The sequence below is a fragment of the Sciurus vulgaris genome (assembly GCF_902686455.1).
Source record: "Sciurus vulgaris genome assembly, chromosome: 13".
In the NCBI taxonomy this organism is placed as follows: Eukaryota; Metazoa; Chordata; class Mammalia; order Rodentia; family Sciuridae; genus Sciurus; species Sciurus vulgaris.
Window position 1 is genome coordinate 14,994,170 of NC_136474.1, and position 22,077 is coordinate 15,016,246.

At 46.2% G+C, this 22,077-nt stretch overlaps 1 protein-coding gene across 2 annotated transcripts in view; it reads left to right on the plus strand.

Moving 5' to 3' along the window:
* The window catches only part of CEP192 (centrosomal protein 192), an 83,675-nt gene extending 62,138 nt beyond the window's left edge, over window positions 1–21,537 (plus strand). For both annotated transcript variants that reach the window (XM_079108818.1, XM_079108817.1), the window contains 11 exons: window positions 2,149–2,327; window positions 2,927–3,050; window positions 4,716–4,821; window positions 5,237–5,444; window positions 7,372–7,451; window positions 8,258–8,353; window positions 12,904–13,023; window positions 13,447–13,568; window positions 14,744–14,870; window positions 15,319–15,377; window positions 21,088–21,537. In XM_079108818.1, coding sequence (XP_078964944.1) covers window positions 2,149–2,327; window positions 2,927–3,050; window positions 4,716–4,821; window positions 5,237–5,444; window positions 7,372–7,451; window positions 8,258–8,353; window positions 12,904–13,023; window positions 13,447–13,568; window positions 14,744–14,870; window positions 15,319–15,377; window positions 21,088–21,226 — 1,360 coding nt within the window. In that variant the 3' untranslated portion in view covers window positions 21,227–21,537. The remainder of the gene's footprint in view (window positions 1–2,148; window positions 2,328–2,926; window positions 3,051–4,715; window positions 4,822–5,236; window positions 5,445–7,371; window positions 7,452–8,257; window positions 8,354–12,903; window positions 13,024–13,446; window positions 13,569–14,743; window positions 14,871–15,318; window positions 15,378–21,087) is intronic.
* Window positions 21,538–22,077: the final 540 nt, after the last annotated feature.

Here is a 22,077-nt window from a genome sequence, read left to right on the forward strand (position 1 = left end):
GATGGACTCGGGCGTTCCGTGTGAATTCTGCCCTGAGCATGTCCAGGGGCTTCGTGTCTTTCTTCAAGCTCTCTCTTACTGGCCCGCACATGTTCTAGACGTGCCTCCCACTCCCCCGCCCAGGCCTAGGGTGCCAGTTCTCTTGGAGGTTGTAGCTCCCTTCAGCAGAGAATGGTAACGGGAATCAGGGAGGTGGGGTGGCTAGGCTCCCTGTCGTGGTGCGACTGCTGCTTCTCTGCCACCGTGGACAGAGCTCCTGTGAGTTAACGTGCAGGGCCACATGCAGCTCCCCTGTTCTGCGTGTAAGTGTGTTCAAGCCGTGGTTTACCCATCCCCCCATTCTGCTCTCAGGCCACAGTGCTTCTTTCTCATTGTGCCCTTTTCCTCTAGCACCAGGGGTCCTGTCCCTGTCATCCTCAGCATACCTACCTCTTCCCTAATCCCTACTGTTATCTCCTCTTCCTGAACCCAGCGTGCCAGCGAGTCCTGGCCGAGCTGCCTGCGGGCCAGCGCTGTCCACCCTGCCACCCTACTCTCCCTGTGCCACCAGCCTGCTCTTTCCTGTTGTTGAGTATTGACCTTTTTTCAGAGACATTCAAAGAAAGAATTAAAGATAATAGTTACATATGTTAAAAATTACCTTGAAAATCACTTATTTTGTGAGGAACTGATTGTAAGCAAGCAAAAAGGCCAAGAATTTTAAATATTGTTATCGTTTAAATATTGCTTCTGCCTTTTGGCCAGTGCTGCATTATTTTCTGAGGCTGTGGAGGTCTGTTCTCTTTGTTTTGTTTTTTTGTCGTACTGGGGATTGAACCCAGGGGTGCTCTACCACTGAGTTACATGCCACATTTTTGGGTTTTATTCTTTGTTTTGAGACAGGGTCTCCCTTAGTTGTCCAGGCTGGCCTTAAACTTGCCATTTTCCTGTCTTCAGCCTCCAGAGTTGCTGGGATTGTAGGCTAGAGCCACTGTGCCCGGCTAGAAGTCTGATTTGAAAAGTAGGGGGAGAGGGCCTGCTTAAGAGGTAGAGACGGGATTCTTTTCTTTGCTGAGTGTCAATTTGAAGTAAACAAGGCTGTGCTGCATGGTGGGAGAATTTGGACCCTGCATAAAGTTCATTTATGGCATGTGCTTTGGCAATTACAAAATTCACTTGAACTAAATTTATTTATAATCTAAGGTTTATTAGAAAACACCTACTATAAAGTCTTCCTAAATTGTATTAGCATTTCTTCCTCTAACATTTTGCCCAGAAGACTCCTGCCTCTGTGTGTGTGTGTGTGTGTGTGTGTGTGTGTGTGTGTGTGTGAGAGAGAGAGAGAGAGAGAGATACTGTAGAACCGCTGGGTGCAGTGGCACACGCCTGTAATCCCAGCAGCGTCAGAGGCTGGCTCAGTGGTTAAGCACTGCTGTTTCAGTCCCCAGTACCAATAAGAAAAGAAATGCCGTAGAACTCAAGAGCACAGGGTAAGCACTCTAATATGATTCTGAGCCACCTGAACTGACAGCTTGATAAATCTTGTTAGTGTAAGTTTAGAAAATGTGAAGGAGGAAAGAGCACATGGATACGGCTGCCATGAACCCACTGCCTCAGACGCTGCCCTCGCCAGGTATAAGTGGGCGCTCCCTCCCCGGCCGCTCGCCCCCTCCTGTCCTGGATCTGTCTGTCCCTTGTGACCCACTTACCACTGTGCAGTTACCAAGACAGCAAGAGTTTGGTTTTCCTTCAGTTCCTAATGTTGAGTCATTTTCTAGTGGATCTTCTAAGGGACTTCAGATGCAGAAGTCAGCAAGGAAAACATTGGAAATCACTTAATTTTCTAATGACTGTTGAATCACTACTTCACTTACACCGTACTTGACTTTTTGTGCTTTTTTTTTTTTTTTTTTTTTTTTTCCTTTTGCAATGCTGGATGCTGACCTGCTGGGCAAACTCTCTGAGCTGCACCCCAAACCTGTTCTCTACTTTTAAGCGTATAAAATACAGTGGATTTTTTTATTCACTGAAAAATACATGACATAAAACACCCTTTTAGATTTGTCTTAATGTTTTTAGATTTATGAAGAATTAATATAAGCTATATGAAACAATTCTGGCTTTTTATCATTTTTCTTCTGTCTTTTTAATTTTAAAAAATGTTTCTAGTGAATTGGGGACTTCTGGAAAACACAGTGGCAATGTCTCTTTGGATGTTTTACCAGTTAGAGGTCCTCAAGGTTCTCCTTTTCTCTCACAAACTGGCCACCCACCTCAAGATAACTCGGCCTCTGAAGAGACATGGACTGTCCAGCCAGAACATTTGATTCTGATAGCACCTTCTTCTTGTGAGTATGCAGGTGACAACACGTCAGAAGCAGATTTGGGAGTTGAAAGCTGCACTCAAGTACGCGTGGTTTGACTGGGATGTGCACATGGCTTCATGTGCTGTGGACTGATGGCCTGTTCAGGGCCAGCTCCTGCCAGGGAGACCTGGCTTAGACTTGGCGGGAGCGTGGTTCTCATCCAGAGGTGGCCTCAGAGCGATGTTGCTCAGCAGAGTCACATTGTGCCCCAGGAGCTCCCTGGGCCCTCCTCTTCTCCTTACTGCGACACCGATGTCATTGGTACAGTAGGAGCAAACTGGGAACATACACATGTGCCAGAGCTAACACCAGCTGGGAACAGTTTGCAGATCTCCGTTTTTCTCTTGACATTGTTCAGTATTGCCACTGTCTTTGTAGTTTTCAAGATTTATCAGATAGATTTATTTTAGCAGGGTTTTGAAATTCTTGTAAGTGAGCAGTTGAGAAGAGCAAAATAAACCATTATACTAGTGTATTTATTTAGGAATCATTTTTATTATTAATATGTCTTTTCATTGTTGCAAAGTGTAACATCTAGTGTAGTAGGTCACATATAAGTAACATTTATCTCTTGATAACAGATGACATGGCAAAAACAGGATGTTTCCAGATTGTAAATAATTCCATCAGATTACTGAAATTTGAGCTGTACTGGCCAGCCCATTGCCTGACAGTCACACCACAGCATGGCTTTATTGCCCCTGAGTAAGTAGTCCTTATGCTCTCCAAGTGCTATCATGGTGACCTTTCAAGGGTCAGATAATAGGTTACTTACATTTGTTCAGGGGCTGGGGTGTGTCTCAGTGCCTACTGCATGAGGGCTGCAGGAACAAGCCCTGCAGAAACAAGTAGCGTATGTCTGTGTTCAGTGGCACTTGGCACTGTTCTGCCTCCAGGGCGTAGGGGTCCTGGGGGGCATCAGCGAGTTCAAGACTTGTGCTGCTGGTGGAGTGAGATCACACACCTCAGGACTCGTGGCCTGAAGTGGCAGAGGGGGCGGTTTTCAGGTGGAACAGTGTCCCCGGAATGAAAGTCTGAAGAGTGTTCTCTGATGCAGCAGCGCTCCGCCCCAGAATCCCAGTAGGGCCTGGGGTGAGGATGGTGGGGTCTTAGAACCAGATGGTTCTGCCTTCCATCTCCTTGGTTTGGATTGTACAGTCTTCTCTCTTTTTTGTTTTTTTGTTGTTTTTTTTTTTGGCGGTGCTGGGGATCAAACCAGAGCCTTGGGCTTGCAAGGCAAGCACTCTACCGACTGAGCTATCTCCCCAGCCCCCAGTCTTCTCTTTTTTAGGAAGGACTTTTTTTCTCAGAGCTTCCTGCTTTGTAGGATAATTAAGCCATAACCTAGCTTATCACTTTCTACATAGAATTTCCTGAGAAACCTTTGGGGGCTGGCAGTTCGTGCACAGCTGCCCTCTGTGTGAAGCTAGTTGTCGACAGGAGGTAAAACCACAGCTCTGTGGCTTCTCGGGGACTTTACCTGGGCCAGCATTGAGCTTTCCCATCTGGAAGTTGCTTCATACTGGAGATAAGCCGCGTTGCAAAACAACAACTTGAAGTTTATTTACTTTTGCCCAAGTGATGAGTGTGTGTTTTAGAGTTTACTTGACTGAGACTGAACAAAGGTAGGGACAAGAACACTCCAGAGACACATTGCTGGGCCTGAGTGTCACCTCAGCATGCACCAGGGGCTTCTCACTGTGTGCTGTGTGCAGCAGGCCCTTTCCAGCCAGTGGTGGAAAGGAAGATGGCGGAACACATTCCTCATGATTTGCCTTCTCCATAGCCCCGTCTGTAACTCATTGCAGTGGAAAATAATCCCACCCTGCCATTTTTGGCATGTGTAACTAGTGCTTTCTTTTAGTCACAAATCTGATCACATGATCTGTGGAGTTTTCCTTTTTGACACTCGTGGGTTTTAAAGAGAACTTTGTGCACAGCAAGGATCAGTGAGGGGGAAATGAAGAAACTGATCTCTCTCTACTTCTCTCCTTTACCTCCTTACGCCTTTTCTTCCAGTCTCCTCCCCAGCTGTTAGTTCTCTTCATCCCGTGACTGTCACTCCCTCTTATCAAGAGGCCCAGAGCTTTTCTTAAGTGGGTCCTTTTGTTCTAGATCTAATTGCTTTTGAGATGGTGATTCTGTGGCAGGGTGGTTTCCACCTTGTATTTTGCATGGGCTGGTGGGTGTGTAAGTCACCTGTCAGCCATTGGGCGGTGCTTGGGAATGTGGGGAGGTGGCATCGTTTTTTGCTCTCTCCCAGATGTAGGAAGTAGTTGGTCACTTCTAGAACAGTCTATCAGTACTGTCAGTACTGCTCTGCAAGTACAAGAATATTCATTGTTTTTATTATGAAATTATTTTTTAAAGGAGTAAACTACAAATTCTTGTGAGTCCTAATTCCTCCTTATCCACAAAGCAGTCAATGTTCCCGTGGAGTGGTTTGATCTACATACACTGTGATCATGGACAGAAGGTACTTGTAAAGTTTTTTCTGAACAACATTTATTTTGTAACTGCAGTTCCATAATCCGTATTAGCCCTTACATTTCAGAAGTCATGGAAAGATACTGGTTCTTCCAGCCAAGCGAGGTATATTTAGCTAGAGCATGTAGTACAGAATTGGCCCTTAGGGAACTGAGCAATTCTCTTGGAGTGGAGAGTGGGACCTGGAAGCCATCACTAATTTGTAAAATTTTGCTTAAAGAAAAAGGGAGTTGGGGGAAGGAGATACACTCAAAGATTTACTTTGAGATCTGAATAAACTTTAATTTCTAATTCAGTGTTTCATTCATTTGGCATTTCTTTTTTTCTACCATAAATCTAAAATTGGATTGTCTCTTTTATGTTAGTTTTATTGTCTTTTTATCCTTTTATCTGGCTCATTCCAGAAAACTGTGAAAGTTCAAATTCGAGAAGATTTGACTCAAAGAGAACTTCTGCCTCGCTTGGCCTCTGGGCTGTCTGGCGCTCTGACGCCAGCGCCTGAGCCTTCCATCAGTCACTTGGTGAAACCAGTGGCAAAGCCACCTTCCACGAAAATTGAGATAAGAAGCAAGACTGTCACTTTTCCCGCAACAGAACCTGGTAAAACCTCAGGTATGTGGGTCAAATATCTACTGTGCGTTGAGGCTTGTGCTCAATTATTTCTTACTTTTTAGTGGACTAGTTTGTTTTTCCATGCTGGGCATTGAGCCCTGGGCCTCACACATGGAGGCGACCACTCTCCCACTGAGCCACGCCCCCAGCCCCTAATGCTCTCTTCTGAGTTGACCCTAATGCAGCAACAAGTGTAGATCTCTCCCCAGCTTCAGGAGAAAATCTAGTGGTCACTGACAGTCATCTCGGTGATGGGCTGGATTTGGAAGTGTGACCTTGAAACGTGAGATCTAGGTGTCCAGTCACTCTGTGTTCCAGGAGTCTTGGGTTTTATTGGATGATGAGAACCATTCCTCCCACCTGTGACCGATCACTGACCAGAAATAGCAAGTAGGTGGAGGGAGCAGGCGTGGCCAGGCTCACGCACTAGAGAGCCAGCTAGACTGCTCAGCCGGCTCGTGTGAAACGGCGTGGAACTGTCACCTCCCCTGAGGGCAGTGCTCATCACTGAGCAGGTGCGGTGTCCGCTCACACTCCTCAGGCGTCCTCGTCATGCCTTCTTTACCCCTGCCTCTCCCTGTCTCTACTGGCTCAGGCCACCTCTCACTGGGCCCTGGCTCCTTGCCTCTCAGTGATTTTGTCTATCCTTCTGCCTCAGTTTCCTTCCTCCTTGGGCCTCTCCTAACCTTGCCCTTAACCCGTGCTCACCTTGGGTTACTCCCCGCCTCCAGCTCCTTGCTCTGGGATCGCAGCAGTCCTCCGACCTTGCTGGGGCCTCCAGCTGAGGCCCTATGACCTGGGCACTCCCTACCACTCTGCTCAGATCCCTCCTGTCTTGGGCTCCTGAGTCTGTCACCATGGTCACTATCCCATCCATCCTGAGCTGCCTTGTGCCCCTCTCCTTCTGCTTTCTGACCCAGGTTGAGCCCACCTGTCTCTTCCTTGTCCCCAGTATGAACATTGCTGGACAGAAACTGCATGGCCATGGCCGATGGGTCCATGATCACAGATCCCAGCTGCCCCTGCAACCTCCTAAGTGCCCCCTCACCTCCCAGTAGCCCTGTCTCTTCTGCTCCTTCCCTCACTTTCCAGCTCCCAGCTTGCCTCACATGGGAACAGAGAAGCTGTGAAGTGGAAATGGAAGGCTTCGTTTCTCTCCTGGGCACAGCTCTGCTGGGACTCCGGCCCATCTCTTCCGGCCTGCTCCAGGACTTTCCCCAGCCTTTCTTCCTCCCGGGCTGCGAGTTCTTCCATTCCCACCAGCCCAGGGGCTAAGAGGTGTCCCCCTAGGCTGCTGCCCTTCCCTGTAGCTGCCCTTCCCACATCTCTCCTGCTGTCACCACCATGTCCTGAAACTGCCCTGAAACTGCTCCTGCTCCTGTTCCTGTTGAGGTCATAGTAGAGCTCATTTCGCCCAGCCCAGGGTCCCTGCAAGCTGCATCCTCACCTTCCTCCTTGGAACACCTCTCGAGGTCTCTTTAATGCTGATGTTTCTGGTTTTCCAGCTTCACTTGCCCCCTGTCTGATTTCTTTGTGAACTTTAGTCCCAACTTCCAAAGCTTGACACGCTTGGACCCTGACCCAACGTGTGCCTCCCTCTCTGTGTTCTCCCTGACCCTGGTGACCACTCGTGCTCAGGAGAACGCACTCAGCACCTGCCAGCACCTGCTTGGCCCTGTGCCTGAGCATCCCCCGTCCGAGCAAGGCAGGCTGCTCCTCTCGCTGTCTCCCCGGGTCAGTCGTGGCTCTGCTGTCTTCCTGTTTCATTGTCATCTTATGGTCCCTGGCTGCGGCCCTTCAGTGTCTTTGTCTCGGCCTTAGAAATAAGTTCAATAGGATATCCAGACACTTGACTTTTTAGAAAACCCCGCAGCTCCTGTGGGCCTGCACTTGGGCTGTTCCTCACTGGCCCGTGTGTCCCTTCTAGAGAACTGCCTGGAGCTGGAGAACCACGGCCCTGTGGACGCCAGGTGGCACTTGTCGTCTTTCGCTCCACCGTATGTCAAGGTCAGTCACGGCTGTCTCGAGTGTTCGTCGTACTGCTGCAGTTTCATGTTGGCTGTTGGAAACGCTGAGTACGAGCCGAGGCTGACATTAGGGTTGTTTGTCCCACCAGTTCACTTACTTGGTTTTCCCAGTAGTTTTGACTGGGTGGTGAAAATACATGCTTGCTCTATGTGATTGTGTCTGAGTCCTGGTTTTCATCTGGGATGACTTTACTTCAGGGTCCTCCCCGCGAGCCGTGTCGCATGCACACTGGCTTCCTCACCTGCTGAGCGTGGTTGTGGAGCAGGAGGCGGGCTGGGCACCTGCCTGTGGGCACTGCCTGGAGTGAGTGGGCTTGTCCTCCGTGTTATCTTCCACACTGCAGCCTCTCTGATGTGTATTTTTTGTGAAAATTACAGTTTTGAGACATAAACTAAATAAAATGTGTGCAAAAGACCGTCACCAAACCTACTGCGGAGGAATGGTGAACTGGAATTGTGTGGGACTTTAAAGTACACGCCCAGCAGGTCCTGGCCTTTGAGGAACACGGTCATTTGACTCTATAAACAGCATTTCGAGGGGTCTCTGGCCAAGCAGGTCCTAAAGGTTGCCACTCCTGGCCTTCCATGTGGTGGTACAGCCAGCCCTATGGCCATGCTGCACCCAGCCAAAGAGTGCTCCCTCTTCTGGGAATGCTTGGCGCCCTCCTCACCCGCCGCGACCTGGGCGTGGTGGGTCCTTGATAACCGTAAAGGTGATCGTGTCTCTGGGAGTGATCCAGTCATTCTTGCAGTTTTTGTTTGATCGTTTCAATTACTCCTTCACAGGGCGTTGATGAAAGTGGAGATGTTTTTAGAGCTACCTATGCAGCCTTCCTGTGCTCTCCTATTTCTGGTGTACTAAAAAGCAGTGGGATCCAAAAGGTGAGTTGGAAGTGTTCGAAGCTAGTTGGCAAGAACGAGTCTTAACGGGCCAGGCTGCCTCGTTTGATCTAGCCGCACACGTTTCTTTCCCTGTGCCAGCGCTGGCCTCAGAGCTCGCCTGGCTGCAGGGAAGCAGGGAAAGAGGCCTCCTGGCTGCAGCCAGCACCTCCCACTTCTGTGGCAGGAAGCCTCGCTAAGAGGGAGCTGGCGGCTGAGCGCACCATGCTCAGGGCTAGGCCTCAGCTGCCGTGCCTCCAGCACACGTCACTGGCCTCCGTGAGAGCTATGCCCACCAGCCAGAGCCAGGGACACCTGCTGCTGCTCAAGAGGAGCTCTGTGCTTGTGGCAGAGTCCCCAGTGTGTCTTCAGGGGTGACAGAGCCCTTCAGATGCCGCCCTTGTGGTGCTTGACAGCCCCTGGGCCTCAGCAGTGCACTTCTTCTTTCTAAGGGCTGGAACTCATTCAAGCCACGTGAGCTTGGGGAGCGGCTGCTCAGGGTACAGGACTGCCTTTCGGATTGTCGGACGTATCCTAAGCCTAGGTTATGGTCGTGGCTGCACAGCGTGTAAATGAAGTGAAGACCACTGGCTGCATCTGGGCTGGGTAACCCATAGGGGGTTCTTTTTTTTTCCTGTGATTTTTCAGTCAGGTGCCACTAAAGGGGTCACAGGGGCGGCACAAGAAGATAAAGGTTTATTATATTCACCAGTCTCAGAGACCACCCCATGCCCTGCTGGAATGGGGGGGGGGGGGGGCGTCAACAGGGTGGTCAGATGGCAAAAGACAGGGACCAGGGGAAGCTTATACCACAACCGCTCTTGAGATTCCCATGGGAAAACAAGGCAGGACAGGTGAACAGTTTAGGATTGGCTAGTTTGAGTAATTTTGGCAAAGTGCCAGCTGCTCAACAGAGAGAAACCTTGCTTCCTGGAATGGGCTCTGTGTTGGTGAGTTTACACATCTAAGGGATGCCCCCTGCCCCAGCCCTGGCCATCTCTGAGAACCGGGCAGCCCAGCCAAAGGTGGTTTTTAAGGTGGCAAGACATAACACACACACGCACACGCATATGTATTGATTGATTGATTGATATGTAAATAATATGGTATGTGAATTGTGCCTCAGAAAAGGTGTGAGCTAGATTGTTTCCCAAGAGTTTATCCTTTCATAAAATATAGAACAGCAACACACACTCTGTGAGGGCTTTGATTTTTATTGTGTTTGGCATGTGCACCCTGAACTGAACTAATTATCACTTTGCAGATAGTAAATTTGTCAGATGGCTTCTAGGCCTCATTACTTAATTTGTATTAAGATTAGCAAAGCACATTATTCAGAGTCCATTTAGGAAAGTATATCAGCACAATCACTGATGTATGTAATAGTGACCCAGCAGGGGAAAAAAGGTAGTTACGAGCCAGTTCTTAAAGTAGCAGGCACAGTAATTTTTTGAAACATTGGTCATGTGATATGAGGACTAAATGAGATGACAAGCATCAGCGTTCTCAGTGTTTCCTCATATTGCGCACACTATGATTAGTTTTTTCTTTCCTCTTTGTCTTGCTTTGTGTTTGGTGCTGAATGGGTGTGACTGTGGTCAGGAGTCCCCAGGGGTTGTTTCCACCCTTGGCTGCTTCCTTAGTCTGGGCCCTCTTTAAAGTTCAGCCACTCATTGGGCTGCAGTCACCTGACCAGGCCTGCCTTTCCTCCCAGCTGTCGGAAGCTTTCACCTCCAGTTGTTGGGTGGTTTCTTGTGTTCTGCAGGGATAGAAATGAGGTCACTTAAATGTTTCACATGTAAGTCCAAACACAGATTCTGACTGATCGTTAATCTAACTGGTAATCAGTATTATCAACACTGAAATCTTTGATAAACTGAGGCTCTTAACATTGGTAAATGTTATAAAAAACTACTTCAAAATATTACAACTTTCTTGCTGGGTGTGGTAGCACACACCTGTAATCCCCGTGATTTGGGAGGCAGAGACAGGAGGATTGCAAGTTCAAGGCCAGCCTCAGCAATATTAAAACCCTGTCTCACAAAAAGGACTGGGAATGTGGGATTGTAGCGCAGTGGTATAGGACTCCTGGGTTCAATCCCCAGTACTGTGTGTGTGTGATTGAGCTTTTCACAGGTTGTACATGGGCAGGTTTGTGTGCGTTCCCTTGAACTGTGTCATCAGGACATCTGGCCCTGCTGGTGCTCTGAAGTTAATTCTAAGAGTAGCCGTGATCACGGAGTCCCAGCTCTTGCCTTGCTCCTTTTTGGTAGCCTCCTGCCCCGTCTCTGCAACTTCATCCTTGTGTATTGGCCGGCAGAGGGGGCCACAAGCATGTTGGTCAAAAGCCAGATTGTTCTCTGATGCGACTTTCCTCACTCTGGGGTCTTGTGCTTGACCACTCTAGTACTTAGAAAACTTTTTCCTCCAAAAATGTGTGCTATGAATTTTGAGGAATGTGTTATATAAAGCCTTAAACAAAAGTATATTTTGGATCTGGTATAGATACTGAGCCCAGTTAGTTTTTTTCATATCAAAGTTTTGACTATTCGAGGTCTGTTGTTCTTCTAGATGAAGTTCATGATTGCTTTCTCTATTTCTATGAGGAATGTCATTGAGATTTTAATTGAAATTGCATTGAATCTGTATAGTGCCTCTGGTAGAATGGCTATTTTGACAGTGTTAATTCTGCCTATCCAAGAACATGGGAGATCTTTCCATCTTAAAAGGTTTTCTTCAATTTCTTCCTTTAATGTTCTGTACTTTTCATTGTAGAGGTTTTTCACCTCTTTTGTTAGATTAATTCCCAAGTATTTAATTAATTTATTTATTTTTTGAGGCTACTATGAATGGAGTGGTTTTCTTAATTTCTCTTTCAGAATATTCATCACTTATGAATAGAAATGCACCTCAAATAGCCAAAACAATCCTGAATAGAAAAAGTGAAATAGGAGGTGTCACAATACCAGACATTAAACTATGCTACAGAGCAGTAGTAACAAAAACAGCATGGTATTGGCACCAAAATAGGCAGACCAGTGGTACAGAATAGAAGACACAGAGACAAAACCACATAAATACAATCACCTCATACTAGACAAAGGAGCCAAAAACATACAGTGGAGAAGAGATAGCCTCTTCAACAAATGGTGCTGGCAAAACTGGAAATCCATATACAGTAAAATGAAATTAAACTTCTATCTCTCACCCTGCACAAAACTCAACTCAGAATGGATCAAAGACATAGGAATTAGACCAGAGACCCTGCACCTAATAGAAGACAAAGTAGACCCGAATCTTCATCATGTTGGCTTAGGATTAGACTTCTTCAACAAGACTCCCAAAGCACAAGAAATCAAAGCAAGAATCAATAAATGGGATGGACTCAAACTAAAAAACTTTCCTCAGGAAAAGATACAATCAAGAATGTGAAGAGAGAGCCTACAGAGTGGGAGAAAATCTTTTCCATATGCACTTCAGATAGAGCACTTACCTCCAAAATTTATAAAGAACTTACAAAACTTGACAACAAAAATACAAAGAACCCAATCAATAAATGCCAAGGAACTAGACAGACACTTTACAGAAGACACACAGGCTATTAATAAATATATGAAAAAGTGTTCAACATCTCTAGTAATTTGAGAAATGCAAATTAAAACAACTCTAAGATTTCATCGCACTCCAATTAGAATGGCTATTATCAAGAACACAAACAATAATAGATGTTGGCGTGGGTGTGGGGAAAAAGGCACACTTTTACATTGCTGGTGGAGTTGCAAATTGATGCAGCCACTCTGGAAAGCAGTATAGAGAATCCTCAGAAAACTTGGAATGGACCCACCTTTTGACCCAGTTATCCCACTCCTCAGTTTATACCCAAAGGACCTAAAAGCAGCAAACTACAATAACACAGCCACATTAGTGTTTATAGCAGCCCAGTTCACAATAGCTAGATTGTGGAATCAACCTAGATGCCTTTCAGCAGATGAATGGATAAAGAAACTCTGGTATATATACACAATGGTATACTATTCAGCCATAAAGAAGAATAATATTATGGCATTTGCAAATAAATGGATGGAATTGGAGAATATCATGCTAAGTGAAATAAGCCAAGCCCCAAAAACCAAAGGCTGAATGTTTTCCCTGATAAGTGGAGAATGATATGTAGTGGGGGTCGGGGGTATGGAATGAGAGAATAATGGGGGAACTTTAGAGTATGTAGAAGGAAATGAGAGGGAGGGGGTATGAAAAATGGTGGAATGAGACAGACATTACCCTATGTACATGTATGATTACACGAATGGTATGAATCCACATTGTATACAACCATAGAAATGAAATGATGTACCCCATTTGTGTACAATGAATCAAAATGCGGTCCGTAAAAAATTAAAAGCTAAATAAATAAAATAATAATATAAAAATCACATGTATTAAATAAATAAAAATACATAAAGTAAAAAAAAAAATTTTTTTGGGGGGGTTGCTAATGTGATTGCACGTGTGTGATTTGCAGGGTCTGAACGTCTCCTCTGGGTGTCTTGTAGGTCTCCATCACATTTTTGCCCAGAGATAGAGGGGATTATGCGCAGTTTTGGGATGTTGAATGTTACCCTGTTAAAGAGCCTCACAGGAAGCACACGCTGAGAGTCCAGTTCTCTGGACAGGTGAGTATTACTCTGGATTTAAGCAAATTGTTCATGTATATTAAAGTGAACTGATATGAGAAACTCCTAAAGATGCAAATATTTTCCTGATAATCATTTCAGTTTCACTAATTCTTAATTTTCTCATCTGTCTTTATTAATTGGTACATTTGAGGTCAGGGTTTGGCTCTCTTGTTCATACAGTGCATGAAACTGGTGTTTGACTTCATTGTATGACACTGTGTGCGTGTGTGCATATGCAAAAAAGGGAGAGAGGGAAGAGAGAGATACTAGACAAAATAGGTAATAGGGCTAGTAGTTCAGAGGATTTAAAAGTCAACGTCTTTTAAAAATTTTAAAGGAAATGGTAGAATTGCAGTAGGTAAATGTCTGTATTTTCTAGTGTTCATTTCTCCTCCTCTACCTTGTGATTTTTCCACACAGAGTGTCAGAGATGAAAACAAGCCTGAAAACGCACGCCCTTCCACGGATGCCCTCATTAAGGTGGACAGCGCACTCACTCCTCGGAGACGCACCACCTCCAGGACCTCTGCTCCCCTGCCTGGGTGTGTTGGTGGTATTGAGCGTTTCCCTTAGGTTGTTAGGGGACAGCTGGAGTCAGTAAGATGCTCGGCGACTTCCCCGTGTGTTCATGTGGACCACAACCACGCCAATCAAGATGTGGGGTATTCCTCTCACCCCAGAAAGTTCTTTTTCATTTTTGTTTTTGGGTCCTAGGAGTTGAACCCAGGCCCCTCATACTGCGCCCTCAGCCCAGCCGCACCCCAGAAAGTTCTCAGTGTGTCCTTTTACAGGCAAGGTTTGTTCTGCTCCAGTTGCTGTCCTCGTGGATTAGTTGTTTGAACATCACAGTCATGTACACTGTGTGTCTTTTCAACAGGAAGTCTCCTGAGATGCATTCCTCCTATCAAATATATCTATAGTTTTTAAAAGTTATTTAATATTCCTTAAGATGAACATAGCACAATTTATTCATTTTCCTGTTGACACTTGGGGGGTCTCATAACTTGGACCTATATGAGTTACGGCGTTATGAACATTATTATACATTCATTTTTGTGGATGTATGTTTTTATTTGGCGTGAACATAATATGATCTTACTCAGAATTGCTGGGTCACTGCTCAGTGAGTATTTAAGTCTAAAATAAACTACCAAGTTTTCCCACAGTGACTGCCATTTACATCCACACAAGTAGCATACAAAAGTAGATTCTTAAAAACTTTAAAATTTACACAGCTTTAATGATATATTTAACAGTCATACCTCATGAAAATTTTCTATTGATCTAATTAATAATTAGGCTTAATTTAGTTTTGGAAAAATATGCTTGGAAGAAAAATACATGTGAATTACGTGCTGAATTTATAAATTTGGTCATTTATCCTCTAGTAGCACCGTCACGCACTGTGGGAGAAGTTAGAAACCTCCACCTGGAGCAAGTTCTGCTGGCACCCTGCTGGCACCCTCCGCCCTCCGCCACCTCCTGAGTGCTTGCTGCATGGTGGGGCTGGAGACAGGGCATCGGTGGGATTGCCCGGCCCCACCTCAGTGGGCTCCTTCTGAGGAGGGGCCACAGCACATTTGATTGCAAACCATGGACAGGGGGCTAAAGTAGGTTGTCAGAGGAAACACAAGGCAGCACCACACAGTTTAATAGGTAAAAGAGTTTGTTACTGTAGGTTTTACATAGTTACCTTTCAACCCTGTTCCCAAAACAGGCTGGTGGACCTAAATCACCGTGGAGTGTATGCCCCAGAAGATGTGTACATGTTTCTGCCAACCAGAGTTGGAGAATCAAGGACACTGAAAGTCAATCTGCGAAATAATTCTTTCATTACACACACAGTAAGTTGGAAGTATTACAGTGGGTTTGGGGAAAGATGGATTTGGCTGTTTGATAAATGTCTTCCTGATGATTAAAAGTATTCTAGAGAGTATATTTAAGTTGTAATTAGTTAATTTTTTAAATGCCCTAATACTGTATTTGGAAAGAAATTCATTGAAAATCAAAATTTTGTTTTCATATTTTAATTTTTGACTGATTTAAAAAAATTTTTTAGTTGTCAATGGGCCTTTATTTTATTTATATGCAGTGCTGAGAATCAAACCCACTGCCTCACACATGCTAGGCAAGTGCTTTGCCACTGAGCCACAACCCCAGCCCTAGTTTTTGACTTTTTAAATCTTTACTCTGTACAATACATCTTCAGTTAAAGCAATACAGAGTATGTTTGATAGATGCTAAGATACCTAATTTGCACGACTTCATGAAGTGTTTCCTGTTGAATTCCAGCTGAAGTTTTTGAGTCCCCAAGAACCTTTCTACATCAAACATTCCAAGTACTCTTTGAGGTGAGTGTGTCAGAAATCCTAGTGCTCTCCGTGGTACTGGGCTGGTGTCCTGGGAGGGGCGGTGCAAGCCTCCTGTCCTCGCCCCTCTTGTCAGTACCAGTAGCCAGGAGTGGTGACCATGGATCTGCAGGAGTAGCAGAAGAGAAGGCACCTGCCAGGGCGTGTCCGGCGGTCGGCATGTGGCAGTGGCGGCCTGGCAGTGGGGGGCAGTGTGCAGTTCCTCTTGCTGAGGATTTTCCTACTTCATCATTAGCTTAATTATCTCATGCTTAACTTGTAGAATCCATGCTTCAAGTGTTATTTTCACTGTTGATATACTGAGGATCAAAGACTTAAATTTTCACTAATTGGAACAAAACCCTCCCTGATTAATTGGGGGAAAAAAAGCTCCTTCAGTACTGACCTCTGAAATAAATGGGTTTATTGAGCTATTACAGTTGTTAATCAGAAAAAGGACCAGGTCCTAGGACAAGTTTTCACGAACCACCAGCAGCAAAGCCGGATAACAGTTGGAAAATGTCCACCCATCCTAGAGCCTAGAGTGTTTTTATCAACTCTGGGGGAAGAAAAGCACTGTGTACCCTGAACCTGTGTAGGTTGCAGATGAGAGGCAGGATCCAGAAAGTGGCAGAGCTCTGGGATAGGAGGGTGTCCACGGGAGAAGCAACTGCTGCTTCTGGATGGCTCGGGGCGAAAGTCTGGGAAGTTTGTGTGTGGACACAGTGCGTGGCCCTGGTGGAGAGGAGGTCAGCTGAGGCTGCAGCTGTTCACTAATTAGTTTCCCGCATCTCTTCCCACACAGCCTTTTTTTCTTATCATACTTGCTAATTCTTTTTCTGTTTGGTGTACATTTAAGTTGAAATCTCAAACAGAGTTATCACTGTTTTCTAGAATTTAACAGTAGGGTTCTGCTAGGCTCAGTACTGAAGGAGCTCTCATTTTAGAGTTAGGGGACTAAGCCAGAAACATGGCCTGTTCTGTGAAACACAGACCACTCTGCAGACCCTCCAGGACTGCCTCCTACTTATTAAGACCAGCTCATTCAGCTCTGGAGGTCCTGGACCATGGCGTGGGTGGGGCTGCTCGCTGCGCCTTTTCCCCTCCGTTCACTCTCCCCCTCCACCCTTTCCATGATTTGTACTGTCAAACATGTTTCTCTGCTGATGGGCCAACACTTCCTTTCCTTCCCAGGAGACTGACTTCAAGTCACAAACTCTAGATTTCAGTTTGGCAAACTCGGCAGCCAGTGCCTGTAGAAAATTATTATGGACTTCATCTCTCTCAGCCTCAGTTTCTTCTATTTGCAAAGTGGAGATGCCACTTCTCCTGACAGCATGGAATTGAGAGAGGAGTGTCTGGGGGGTTGGGTGGGTTAATAGTTCCATTTTTTTAAAGTTCCATTTTTTAAAAAGTTCTCTTGAGTTTAGTATCAACTTTTTCAAAAACAGTATTTACATACACCTCATCTACAGTTTTGGTAAATAATCCACGTTTAAATAGCTGGTTAAATTGTTCAGCTTTGTGTCACTGCTTTCTACTTCAAGGTTAGAGGATAAGGAGGTCAGAACCTACTAGGAATTAAAAGGACACTTTGCAACATCTGTCAGTGAACACATTGTGGTTTCAAATTCTCCTTAGATATCATATATCTTTTGTTTAATTTTTTTCCACAGATTTTTTTCACAATACCTTTATTTTATTTACTCTTTTTTTTAATGTGCTGAGAATCTAACCCTGTGCCTCACACATGCTAGGCAACTGCTCTACCACTGAGCCCCAGCCCCAGCCCCTACAGATGTTTTTAAAATGCATTTCAGATAAAATCTGTAAGCCAAATCAGCTACTTCCTTGGCCTCTGCAGAAGAGCTGATCTTGGACCATTGCAGTAGAGTTGCAGTGGAGGGTGGGAGCTGGACCAGGCAGGCAGAGGGCTAGAGCTGGGTCTGGGTGGGGATGCTTCTGTGGCAGCCTGCTCTGCTGTAACAGTACCATCACTAATGGCTCATAGGAAACAGGAGGCCAGGGTCAAAGCAGCAGCAGGTTTGGTGTCTGATGAGGCCCTCTTCCTGGTGCACAGTGGCTGTCTCTCCCTGGGGCTGCCCATGGGCACTGATCTGAGACCTAAGGATTTCAACATAAGAGTTTGTTGAAATTCTTAAACACACATTGACTCAAGAGCGCATACTGCAGTTGCAGCTGGCTGTCATTTGAGGCTTCGTGTTTATAGAACATAGTATCTAAATTGATATATAATTCTGACAAAGTACCAAATTATTTTCACACTGGCCATCTGATTTTTCGTCTAAATTGTTAAGCAGGCTCCTTTCTTCTGTGTGAAGCTACCTGGCTATCATGGTAGTTTTCTGCTTTTCATGTAGATTCTGATTGCTCCGTTACAGACATGACAGGAAGTGATGGGCTAGCTTCCAAAATAGCATCACAATATACGTTTTGTGTATACACTTCAGACACATTTAAATTTGTCTTCAGACTTTTACACCCTGAAGGCAGTTTTGTACTTCATTAGTGGCCAGGCACTCAGGTCATTCAGATCAGGGGTTTCCCAAAACGTTTGTCAGCAGGCGCCGTTTTCAGGTACCAGGGGGATAGGTCGCAGTGTTGCGGGGTCCACCTGGGCGAGCATAGCCTGCTCGGTGTGACCACCTCTGTTGTCTGTGACCTGGTGGCGTGAACTCCAGGGCAGGAGCACTTCTCTCCGACACACCAGACTGTGTGGAGCAGGGTGGAGAGGGCAGGAGCCGACTGCTGCGCTGACCCCACTTGAGAGTGATCACAAAACTGAAGTAGTGGGACCCATTCTTACTATGGAATTGAGTGCTTTTGTGTTCTTCTCAAATACCAGACACTTTGGACAGAGGTACTCATGAAAGTGATTGTGGTTAAGAGCGGCAGTCAGCTCACTTTGGCAAGTGCAGCAGAATCTGTGTTCTGCTCAGTGACAGCCCTGAGCGCACACTCCCAAACACAGGTGGCCAGCCGACTGTGGGTGCAGAGGACGCCCTTGCGTGGCCCTGGGGCCTGCTCGGCTTGTTGTGCCAGTTCCAACACTCACGGGAGCAGGTGGTGTGCCCCTTGGGCCGACCGCTGACTGCAGCTTGTAGAGGCAGGCGAGCCCCCTGGAAGGTCCAGAAGTCGTGCCCAGTGCAAAGGGGGTGCGTGGGGGATATTTTGCCTCCATAAAGTGACAGTGTGAATAAGGTAATGGGAGAAACACTGGTGACATATTCTTGGATAAAGATTCTTTTGGGGGTACCTTAACTGGTCTCCTCTGTATCTTCCTAGACAGGATTTGTTCATGCTTCCATTGAATCTCCAGATCCTCCTCCTCTTAATCTGTCGTTCAACCCCTGGGATCCCTGCTGGGGTGTGGAGCACATGGTCCCACCTCAGCCGCCCACATCCCCACCTGGAGCACTGCTGGGCTGAGTGACACTTCAGAGGGAAGGACTGCTCCTGCAGAAGCCATCCATGAGCAAATCACTTGTACTTTTTTCAGTTTCTTTGATAATGGTGGTACCTTGAGTGGACTGACATGCTAGCTTTTCCTACAAGAAGTGTTCTTTTTAAATTAGGGGGAAAAAAAGGAGAAAGCTTTGCGTTGCTAGAATTCTTAGGTTCTGCCAGGCTTTCCGTGGAGCAGGGCCGGGCAAATGGTGGGGGTGGTGCGTGTGGCACCCTTCATGCCTGATCTCCATGTGCCTTTGCTGTCCCGTTGGTCATGAGCTAGCAAGAGGGCTAACTGGCCCCCGTGAGCCCGCAGACGTTCCTTGTTTCACACATGTGAAGAGGCGGATGAAACGGTTAATAGTAGTACAAAGTATGTCTTAACTACGTCATCCCGCTAGTGGTATTGTTGAGAGATGTTAGACTCATGGTGCTTTCTGAAGTGCTTTCTGGTTAATGCAAGTATTTGTAGTTAAGGTGTCAAGTACTAAAGCAGGTGACAGATTTTATCGCAGTGCATTTTTAAAGACATTTATTTTTTTATATACTTTTTGGTTGTGTATGAACCTTTATTTTTATTTATTTATTTTTATGTGGTGCTGAGTCGAACCCAGTGCCTCACACATGCTAGGTGAGTGCTCTACCTCTGTGCCACAACCCCAGCCCTCACAGTGCATTTTTAAAGAATTTTCTTAGTTGAACATAGAATGCTACTATGTCCTGTATTAGAATTTATTAATCATGGTCTCGTTCAGAGATTTATTTTGGCATACTTCATTAGTTTCAGTGAATCATAAGTGACAGAGCCTCTTAAGTTGGCAAATTCTGAGTGCTAAAAACATGCTAACATGAAAGAGAGAGTCGTAGTTAATGCTGTGGACTAGATTTCATTTTTAAAAAAGCACATGTGCTTTGATATGGTGAAGTATAATGTGTTGGGAGAAAATAACCCAGACTTTAAGTAAAAATACAGGGATTGGGGCTGCAGCAGGGAACACCGCTTGCTTTACTTGCACAGGCCTTGGGGTCAATCCCCAGCACCACAAATAAATAAGTGAAAACACACAGGTAGCCACAGAGATACACACACGTGTCTGCTGTGTGTGCATGTGGATACACGTACACAGTCGGTCTCTGTGTCCATGCTCCACACTGTGAATTCAGAGTGTGCAAAGAAGAGCTGCTGACCACGTACAGGCCTCAGTCCTTGTGTCCCTGAACAAAACGGCGTGAGAACTGTGTGTGTGATCCACGTTGTGTCTGGAGGTGACTCAGTGGTGGATGCTGTCGGATCACACGTGGAAACTACTGTGTTACAGCAGGAGCTGGAGCATCCGGGTTGGGTCCCAGGGACAGGGTGACTGCGACTGCTGTGGATGGTGAAGACGGGGTCAGTGCTGCCGGTCACCCAAGAGAAGCGCTGTGGAACGCAAACAGTCTTCTAAATCTCTAGCCCAGCGTGTGCCCAGTTGAGAAGCCAGCACAACACTGGGCTTTGTCAGGAAGGACATCAAATGAGCATGAGTCACTGGTCACCACCCTTGAAGAGGCGTGGTCTGAGAGGACACTGAGGGGTGAGGTGTCGTTCTGTGAGGAGAAGTCTAACAGCTCTTGGAGCCAATTAAGATACAGGTGGTGATGTCATTCAGGCTGTGCCTGACGCACAGCAGCCCGTTCGTCACAGCCAGGAAGGCATGTTTTGGGGGCAGTTTTCTGCATGTAAACCTCCCCCAATACCCCTTTTAAAGGTGGCGCTCGTCTGACTACACAAAGTCAGCTTCAAGGGTTCTGACTCAGTCTGGTGTGGGTTTAGAGCAGGACTGCCCGGTGCTGGGCGTGCCCAGAGTGGACACGCTGTTCTGCCCATGCGGCAGGCTCCCCGCGTCGAGGGCAGCTTGCTGGGCCTTGGGTTCTTGTCACCCTTGCTCAGTGGACAGTGTATAACAGGTCAAACCTCTTGTTTCCCTCCTTCTACGGAATAGCCAGGAGTGTAGATTTTTATTTTATTTCATCTTCCGCAGATGCAGGGATTGAACCCAGGGGCCTGTCATACTAGCCAAGCACTCTGAAGCCCAGCTACACCAATTTTAGACTCTTCTCTCCTTTGTGCCAGTTTCTTATCAAGTAATAAATCAAAGAAGTAAACAGATTTCTGCTGGGAGTGACTTGATTCTCACCCAGCAGGTGCCAGCTCGTGCCTCACAGACGGCTGGTCTCTCACCACTGCCATTTCCTTCCTCTGCAGAGCCCGGCATTACATCCACATCCCTGTGCACTTCAAACCAAAGGCAGCCGGCAAATTCGAAGCTTTGCTCGTTATTCAGACAGACGAAGGCAAGAGTGTTGCTGTTCGACTCATTGGTGAAGCCCTTGAAAAAGATTAACTAGAAACATTTTTTTGTAAAGTAAATTACTTAAGTTATATTTTCACAACTTCCTTTTTTCTACACTACAATTATGCTGTTGTATATATTTTGTATCATAAATTGGATGTGTACAACTGTAAATTTTTTTGTTTTGTTTTGTTTTGAGAAGCTCATCCTGAAAACCTGACTAAAATATCATGTATCTAGACCACAATATTGTATTAACTTTTTCAGGGAGAAGAGAGTTTTATTTTTGCATTAATGATGATATTCCTAATAAATACGTTATATATTTTAACGTGGCATATCCAGAAGTAAACTTAATTTTCCACTGAGCCTGTCTTTCTGTGTTATGTCAAGTAGAAATCAGAGTATTGTGTTATTCTGCTAATGATTTCCAAACTTGTAGTCTGCTGTGTAACTTTCTCCTGTTGGACTTTCCTTTCCCCTGAGAAGTCTCATCATGGTGCCTGCTGCCTTCTGGCTCAGTGCCCAGGGCAGAAAGCACAGACTGCCTTCAGAGAAGGTGCTTTTCTGCCCAGCAGGGGCAGGAAGGTGTGGCGGCCTGGCCGGCAGGGGCAGTGTAGTGTCCTCTCCACCTGGAGGCAGTGGTGTGCCCTCCCCACTTGGATGGATCTCCACTCCACCTGCCTGCCACCTTATCATCCAGGGGGCCTCTCGGGTCTGCCTGCCTCGAATGCACATCTCACTATGTCTGGGGTCTCCGTCCAAGCCCTGGGCGGTGTCGTGCCCTGTCCCTCATGTCGGCCCCCTGAGCAAGGCCCCTGGAGCCCCTCTCCACGTTCGCCACAGCAGTCTGAGCAACCTCGTCTCTGACTGCGTGGCCCTGGAACACTCTCCATAGCAGG